The sequence below is a fragment of the Silene latifolia genome, chromosome 9, assembly GCF_048544455.1.
Source record: "Silene latifolia isolate original U9 population chromosome 9, ASM4854445v1, whole genome shotgun sequence".
Classification (NCBI taxonomy): Eukaryota; Viridiplantae; Streptophyta; class Magnoliopsida; order Caryophyllales; family Caryophyllaceae; genus Silene; species Silene latifolia.
Window position 1 is genome coordinate 145,903,770 of NC_133534.1, and position 8,933 is coordinate 145,912,702.

Sequence of the window (8,933 nt, forward strand, 5' to 3'; positions counted from 1 at the left end):
CGAAAATTAAGTTAAATTAAAATTATAAATTATAAATCTGGAAAATCATAAAAAATCAATTTTTACATGGTTAAAAATAAATAAACATAAATTAGATCTAACAACATGCTAATGCGAATTAAAATCTAACAAACTAAATTAAATAATCATATTCACATAAAAACAAGGTTAGTAAACATGAACAAAGGAAAAAAAATTAATCGAACAAACATGTTATGAAAAATAACTACAAACAAAATTAAACAAAGTTAGTATAACGAATAAAAAGCGAAATAAAACGATAAATAAATGAAATATATAAAAAATAATTTAGAAAAAGAGCAAGGAGGGATTTTTAATGCACCCTCAACCTACATGTATCGTTGACACCGTCTTGGGTCGTAATCGATCGTAGATTTTGTCTCGAGGGGCCGTCGTCGACGAAATTTGGATACTTGAATACGATTTTGCAAAATTGATATGCGATTCTCGCGGTTTTGTGCTTCGCACGCAACAGTTTTGAAAACGTGATTGTGAAGTCGTTTCTCGACCGTTTTTAATTCCGAAAGATGTTCCAGAATCGTGGAAGAGTTAAATTTTGATTCGTATAAACAAACAGAAGCAATTTTGGTAATTTGTAGATGAAAAATGAACGTGAAAGACGGCTGTCCAGAACAGGAGCAAACACGAAAAGGGAGCAACTTTAATGCTCGAATTTCGTCTAAGCTCGTGTGTGGATCTAGTGTTTCCTTTAGGGATGTATGTGAGATATTTTATAGGTGTTGTTAAGGTTGTGAACGTGAGTGCTTAGGGTGAAAAGGCGGCTGGAAAAATCACGATAAAAGAGCAAGTTCCTGCTTTGTTTTTCGTGCTAATTCGAGTCGAGTTTTAGGGTTTGTTCTGGGTTGTTATGCATGGCGGGTGATGAGGAAATGTCAGGTCGTTTAAGTGTGGTGATGTGGGAGTATATATAGGGTCCGTTTGGATACAATTTTAGGAGGGAAGGGGAGGGGAGGGGGAGTGAGGGGAGGTGAAGGAAGGGGAGAGAAGGGGAAGGCAAATGAGATGTGGGTGTTTGGATAACAAAAATTATGAAGGGAAATGGAAGGGGAGGAAGGAGGGAGATGAAGAATGGATGGAGGATTGAAGGATGCTGGTGGTATAATTAGAGTCCAAATAATGTTTTCTTTCCAAATCTTACCACCCTTGGAAAGATTATAGTTTGTTCTATAGGAGGGAAAATAAGTCCTCTCATTTCTCTCCCCTTCCATTTCCTTTCTTCCATATTTTTTATCCAAATAAAGGAAATTAAATCCCTCCCTTTCCCTCCCCTCCCCTTCTCTCCAATTTCTCAATCCAAACGGACCCATAGGGAAGATTGAAGGCTGTTGCGTAGGGTTTAGAAGGGAAGGGAGAAGCTCGGGCCTGTTTCGCATAGCTGCTGTCCAGACGCTATTTCGAGAATTTAGGGTGTATTTTCTTGGTGGGCAAGGCATGGTAATATGGTTAGGATAGTCAGGTGTGGATGGGTGGTCATGGTCATAGGTTTGGTAGCTGTTTGGAGCGGCTTTGGAAGTGTTTGATTGGGCTCGGGTTTGGAGAACGAAAACAGGAGGGCTGCTTGTTGCGTGAGGTTTGTGAAGGAGTTTGGACATGGGTTGCATGGGAAAGGGCTTGGAATTATAGCTTGATATGTGGGCTAGGTGTGAGGTGAGATATGGGTCGCATTGGAGTCGAATACGGGGCTGTTTTGGTGTCGGGTTTGGGGCTGCAAAACAGAGCAGCGAAGGTGGTGTTGGGCTGTTTTGGATGGGGATTGGATGGGCTATGGAGGGGATTCGAATATGGGTTATGGGAGAGGAAGTTGGGTCAAAAGTGCGTCGAAAATCGAGCCCAAATCAAGCATAAAACGAGCTCACAAATCGTGTGATTAAAACGAGTTTTCAACTTTCGAAATCGATTTGTCAAATCAAATAACACATTAAAATAAATGATTTTTCAAATCAAATACACTCATAAAATGATTTTTCAAATCAAATATTTATTTTATTTTCAATAAAATAAACTTGAGAAAATAAATTCAAAATAAATGAATTAAAACTTTTAATTTAAACATCATTTAAATTAAATAAGAATTAAAACGTTTAAATTAAATATCATTAATAAAACGCTTCATCGACGACGCCCATTCTACATCGTAAAACGAACTCCAAATAATGACAATGCCAACTAGTGAATACATGTCGTCCTATCATCATCGGGTGTTTGTCGGGTTTTCTGTAAATTCCAATATGGACGGATACGGGTATCTACAGAGCCCCCACTTTGACTGAGGCTTGGACAGGGCGAAAGTCAAAGTATACCCCAGGTCCCTCTCGACCCGAGGATTCCGCGGGTCATTTATAGTCCATTAGACTTGCGTATATAAGCTCGCCAGCCATAAGAAGAGATCATACCCGAAGCTTCGTTGGGGATTAATCATCGGTGGTCATCGACCCATTGAAAAGGTGGTGAGTTGAGCCTTATCCTTAGGCGCCTACGTATCCGTTGTGACGGAATCAAACCCGTATCGTAGTACGACAGTGCTGGCATGCATTCTGTTAATCTATGCCCAGAATGGAATGGTGTTTTCCAAAGGTTACCATTCCTTCAAAACTTTGCCTTCAGCTGTGGAGTTCCTCCACTTTGTATTGACTTGGATCGATTTGAATTTGACTTGATTTGGATTGTGGATGTCATCCGTTGATTTTGATAATGGTCTCTGAAGCCAACGGCTTCAGAGCCCCCAGTTGCAATGGGTCTAAAGGCGAAGCCTTTAGAGCCCTCAGTTGAAGCATTTCCTGTTACATTCGAAACATGGAAAACAAATACAACAATAATCATATTATCGTATAAGCACACATTTAGATCACCGATCTTTGAAAGTTGAAACCTTTTGATAAACTGAGTCATCGACCTGAAGCTTGGATTTGAAACAACCATTGTTGAAATGGGCCTTAGGCCTGGATTTTGAAAAAAATATTTTCATGCTGGGGATGTATTGCTATTTGGATCATCGATCCTTGAAAAAGGATTTTAAAATGGGCCATCGAACCGGATAAGCATTTTGAAATTGGATTTGAAAATGGGTCATCGACCCGGATAGACATTTGAAAATAGAAATGGAAATGGAAATTTTGAAAATGGAAATGAAAATGGGTCATCGACCCGGATAAACATTTTGAAAATGGACATGATCATCTCTCTTTGAAAAAAGCTTTTGAAATCCCGATTTTCAAAAGGGAAAGGATATGGTAGACTTGATTTGCATTTTGAAATGCGACAAAAGGGTGAGACTCGTGACTTCTGACTACTGGTGTAGGGTCCCATGTTCGGTGGGTCTTACCCGGGCTGGCTATAGACTCTTTCACAGGCCTTTCTGATGCTGATAAGACAAGAAATATTCCTCTATTGGGCTTGGATCACCTTATCTATATTTATCCGGACCGTGTTCTTCGACAAATTTGGCCGGCCACAAATGATTCCCTTGATGGAAACCGCCCCAGGACTGCCCTTCAAACTCACTCACTCTCGTTGCCAGGCGTGGCTCTATGCCTGGCACCGTAGGACTTTATAGCGCGTGCCCAAGCTAATTCCCTCGACATGGGTGTCTCCTTCATATTTAAGATGGGTCAAAGAAACTTCCCCCGAAATCAGAAGGAAACTTCAGAAGGATGATGTTGTAGACTGGAAGTACCATGAGAAAAGCCTCAAAAATCGAGCATTCTTTGAAATGAATTTAACTGCGACCGAGTCTGAACCTTAAACTGACAAAAACCCTAAAGATGATCCTAAGGTCTCAAGTGTTTGGAAAAGATTGGGGGTAAAGGCTGATGATTGGCCGACATTGGCTGACAGGTTGGGTCCCCGACCAAGTGCAAAAGACAGACTGGGCTGGCATGAAGAAAGTGCAGTTCCTCCAAAGAAACGGGCTAGAGTGAAGATAGGTGAGACTTAGTTTCGTGATGGTTTACATGACTCGGCTATAGGAGGGATAGGTAGCTATTATATTATGTTTTATTATTATTAGATGGTTTAGACACCATGGGCTTCGTCCGGAATTATTGAAATAAATAAAGGAAATATTATTTATTAGAAATTCCTAGTTTTCCATTTAGAATTACATTTTTTCGGTTTTACTCTTTTAAAGAGTTGCCTACGTATCTGCTTTTCAACAGAATCAAACCGAGTTCGTAGTTCATAATTCATAATACAGAGATAACGAATGTCAGACTTTGAAACTAGACTCAAATACAAATGTAATCCGAATTTTATTTCATAACATTTCAGAATGAGGTCTTTAGGGATAGTATTTTTTCAGTTGGTCCACATTTGTAGGATTCGAAAAGTTGTTTCCATCTAGATCAGTCAGCCGAACCGCTCCTCCTGTCAGAATTCTTTTCACCAAATACGGGCCTGCCCAATTTGGTTTAAATTTACCCCTCAGGTCTACTGGCAGTAGTGCACGAACCGATTTCAATACCAAATCTCCTTCTTTGATTTTTCTAGGTTTCACCTTCTTATTAAAATTCCTTTCTATCCTTTTCTGATAGAGTTGAACCTGATACAATGCGTTCAAGCGTCGTTCATCCAGTAAAACCAAAGAGTCATATCTAGCTTGGACCCAATCTACTTCAGGAACTTGGCTCTCGAGTAATATCCTTAGGGATGGTACCTCTAGTTCTATGGGCTGAACTGCCTCCATCCCATAAACCAAGTAGTACGGGGTTGCCCCCGTGGCTGTTCTGATTGAAGTTCTATATCCCCACAAGGCAAAGGGTATCTTCAATGGCCAATCTTTATAGTTATCAGACATTTTCCTCAAAATGGCTATAAGTGTTTTATTGGCAGCTTCTACAGCCCCATTTGTATGTGGCCTGTATGGTGATTACTTATGGTGCTTGATTTTATACTTTTCTAGTATAACCTCCGTTTCAGCTTGGAAATGAGTCCCATTATCACTGATGAGTTTGTGGGGTGTCTCATATCGACAAATGATCTCTTTTTGAATGAACTGTGCTACTTGGTTTTCTTTTAGCACTTTATAAGACTTGGCTTCTACCCACTTCGTGAAGTAGTCGATTGCGACCAAAATGAAACAATGTCCTCCTGACCCAGAAGGGTTGACCTTTCCGATAATGTCGATCCCCCAGGTTGAAAAAGGCCAAGGTGATGTCATGGTATATAGCATACATAGAGGGTGGTACATGCTGTACATTTGCAAATATCTAGCAATTGTGGCAATGTCGAACATAATGTCGGCAATATGCTTCCATTGTGGTCCAGTAATAACCAAGTCTCATGATCTTACGAGTCAACATGTGAGCATTCATATGGGGCCCACATTCCCGGTCATGAACCTCCTCCATGACTTTGTCGGCTGTCTTTTGATCAATACATCGCAATAAGACACCTTGCGCGGTCTTTTTGTATAGTTGCCCTCCATTATCCATAATGCCCGCTTTCTCCAAGCATCGAGGTTGTCAGGGTATTCTCCTGTGTCTTTGAATTTCAAGATTGATGTGTACCAAGGTTCGATCTCATCTTTCTCAGTGCCATTAATCTCATTTATGTATGATGGTGCCGATCTTCGTTCGACACATAGTGGCATGCTGTCTATATGATCTGGGATGTTAGCCCATGCTGCCAACTTAGACAGAGCGTCAGCGAATTGATTCTCTTCTCTGGGTAAATGGACATAGTGTATTTTCTCGAAATACTTTTCCAATTCCTCTATCTTAGCCTAGTAAGGTGCCAGACTATTACTTTTGATTTTCCACGACCCTGTTACTTGGTTAATGACTAAAGATGAGTCACCATGTACCAGTAACTTCTTTATATTTAGACTGATAGCACTGCGCAAACCCAGTAGGCGTGGTTCGTACTCAGCAGCATTGTTGGTGGCGAGGAAATCTAACTTGATGGATACAGGTACATGTTCTCCCTTTGGTGAAATGAGGAGGATTCCGACCCCAGATCCCATGTTACTCGATGCTCCATCGAAATAAAGATCCCATACTTCGTCTTCGACATGAACCACGTTTTCATCTGGGAAAGACCACATGTCCGTAACACTGTCTTCCTCTATTGGATTGTCAGCGAGGAAGTCGGCGACAACCCTTCCTTTCATTGCCTTCAAGGGTACGTACTTAAGATCGAATTCAGTTAACATGAGAGTCCATCTCGACATTCTGCCATTTAATACTGGTTTTTCAAATAGGTATTTGATTGGATCCATTCTGGAGTATATACTGACACTATAACACAACATATAGTATCTCAGCTTCTTTGTTGCCCAGACTAGGGCTAGGCATATTTTTTATAACGTGGTGTACTTAGCTTCATATTCTAAGAATTTTTTACTAATGTAGTAAATTGCCCTTTCTTCTTTTTCCACAATTTGGGCCAACATTGCTCCCATCACGGTATCTGTTACTGTTAGATACAAGGATAGTGACAATCCGGCTATGGATGGACTAAGCATATGTGCAGCAGACATAACTTCTTTGATCCTGTCAAATGCGGCTTGACATTCGTCATCCCACATCTCGTGTTCTCCGACTTTCAATTTCTTAAAGATCGGTTCACATATCATTGTCAACTTCGAGACAAAGCGGCTTATATATTGGATTCGACCCAGGAAACTTCGAATTTCTTTCTCAGTTTTAGGATGAGGCATTTCCATAATGGCCTTTATTTTCAAAGGATCAATCTTAATACCACGCTGGCTGACGATGTGACCCAGGAGCTTCCCGGAAGTAACCCCGAAGGCGCATTTTTGAGGGTTCAACCTCATGTTATATTTCCTTAATCTTTAAAGGAATTTTCGTAAGGCCTTTGGATGACCGTCACGTTCCTTTTATTTCACAATCATGTCATCGACATACACCTCGACTTCCTTATGCATCATATCGTGCAATAACGTTGTCGCGGTTCTTTGGTACGTTGCCCCGACATTTATCAACCCAAACGGCATTACCGTGTAACAATAGGTTCCCCATTGCGTGATAAACGCGGTTTTGTGCATATCTTCCTCGGCCATCTTTATCTGATTGTATCCGGTATACCCATCCATGAAAGATAGTAGGGCATGATTCGCGGTATTGTCAACCAAGATATCGATGTGAGGTAATGGAAAGTCATCTTTCGGAATGGCTTTGTTCAAATCCCGGAAGTCCACACACACACGGACTTTCCCATCCTTCTTAGGTACTGGTACTACATTGGCTACCCAATCTGAATACTCGGATACTTTTAATAAACCCGGCCTTGAGTTGTTTATCAATTTCTTCTTTGACTTTCAAAGACCACTCAGTATGCATTCTACGTAATTTTTGTTTGATTATTGGTTTGAACCCTGGCTTGATTGGGATTTTGTGTTCAGCAATTTCCCTATCGATTCCTGGCATGTCTCTATAAGACCATGCAAAGACATATTTGAACTCATTTAGAAAATCTACGAACCCTTGTTTTTCTGTAGGATCTAGAGTGGTACCTATTTTGATTTTTCTGGGTTCTAAGGTGGTTCCTATATTGATGGTTTCCGTATCTTCGATAACAGAGTTTCTTTGGTCGTATTCCTCCAAACCCTTAAACAATTGCCGAGGTGGTACTATCTCCTCTTCCTCTTCTTCAACATGTCCCTTCCAGCCCTCATTCTCAAAGTCATTATTAAAACAAACATTTTTCAGAAATGGGATTGCAATGTAAAGGAGACGAGTCGTAAGCAAACTGGTTCATCTTATTATTAATTTGAAACTGCTCGAAATGTGCTAACATTTGGGCCAACTGATCAGAGATCAGCGGCGGAATGAGGGTGGCATTCGGGACAGGCCCTGGAATACCAGAGCTAGGGGGAGGTACATCAGAAGGAAAGACTGGGGAAGGGGTGTTTTCAACACTCGATTCTTTAGACTCAACCATAAGACTCTTATCAGACTCAGACTCGGACTCAGACTCAGAATCATCATCTGGATTAAGCATCTCTCCTTCTCCTGTGGTCAGCTTGAAGAGAAAACCTCCGTTGTCAGTCCATTTAGTAGTTTTCCTTCATCTCGATATAGTCCCTTTAGGAGCTACATTAGTGATGAGGGTAGAGGGATCAAACCTATCGCTTCGTAGGATTATATAAACCAACTCTTCGTTTGGTTTTTCCATTTCTCTCTCTTCCCTAAAAAGGAGACCTAAGGCATTCCCGTCTTCGACTGGGGTAGGTTCGGTCTTTTTGGGTGTCACGGATAGAACATCTTCTGGAATGTAGTGACAATCTTGGAATATTTCAATTCCAGGGACCAACTTCTTACTCTTTTCGTCAAAAAGAGGTTCGGGAAAGTCGAGACAACGTTCTGCTTCTCCGGCTTTCACGAAGTATCCATTCAGTGTTAGTGGATAAGTTTTTCGGTCTGTAATCGTCCTTCTTTTCTTTTTGAGATCTTGTTCAGTGGGCTCGTATCCCAACCCGAACGTCGTTCCTTTAGGGACCACACCCTTTAGTACCAAGGTATCCTCTTTTCGAGGGTATATAGAGAAACCAAAGTACTTCCCAGTCTTGAGAATGGTTTCACAGACGTGACTTCTAGTATACAAGTCCATGTTTTCTAATTCAGGACAAGAGTCGATGACGTTTATAACTTCGAACCCGCAAGCATCATTTGAGGTATCGAGTGTTACTTCTGAGGCCAGATCCCCCCCAGTTACTACGATAGGGGTAGCATCGATGGTGATAATTTCTCCTTTGAGAGGGATTTTGATTTTTCTATGCAAAGTGGAGGATAAAGCTTTCGCTCCATGGATCCAAGGCCTTCCAAGTAATAAGTTGAAGGATGAGGCCACATCAATGACCTGACAACTAACCTTCCTTTCAATGAGCCCAGTTAGAACTACTAGGTCGACAATCCCGATTACCCTGCGAATCG

At 41.0% G+C, this 8,933-nt stretch overlaps 2 protein-coding genes across 2 annotated transcripts; both read right to left on the reverse strand.

Annotated features, from left to right (window-relative positions):
* Positions 1 to 2,714: 2,714 nt before the first annotated feature.
* On the reverse strand, positions 2,715 to 4,834 carry LOC141601720 (uncharacterized). Its single transcript, XM_074422018.1, has 2 exons — positions 4,397 to 4,834; positions 2,715 to 2,819 (listed from the first exon to the last, which is right to left on the reverse strand). Exons 1-2 carry the CDS (start codon positions 4,832 to 4,834, stop codon positions 2,715 to 2,717), a joined length of 543 nt encoding a protein of 180 aa, XP_074278119.1.
* A 513-nt stretch (positions 4,835 to 5,347) lies between these two features.
* On the reverse strand, positions 5,348 to 6,256 carry LOC141601721 (uncharacterized). Its single transcript, XM_074422019.1, has 2 exons — positions 5,843 to 6,256; positions 5,348 to 5,761 (listed from the first exon to the last, which is right to left on the reverse strand). The coding sequence occupies exons 1-2, from the start codon at positions 6,254 to 6,256 to the stop codon at positions 5,348 to 5,350; spliced, it is 828 nt and encodes a 275-aa protein (XP_074278120.1).
* Positions 6,257 to 8,933: the final 2,677 nt, after the last annotated feature.

Coding starts and splice junctions, on each gene's coding strand:
- LOC141601720 (XM_074422018.1), bottom strand. CDS start 4,834: ATGTCTGATAACTATAAAGATTGGCCATTGAAGATACCCTTTGCCTTG. Junction 2,820..4,396: donor GAATTCTGACAGGAGGAGCG/GTTCGGCTGACT, acceptor CGAATGTAACAG/GAAATGCTTCAACTGAGGGC.
- LOC141601721 (XM_074422019.1), bottom strand. CDS start 6,256: ATGGATCCAATCAAATACCTATTTGAAAAACCAGTATTAAATGGCAGA. Junction 5,762..5,842: donor TAAATATAAAGAAGTTACTG/GTACATGGTGAC, acceptor GCACCTTACTAG/GCTAAGATAGAGGAATTGGA.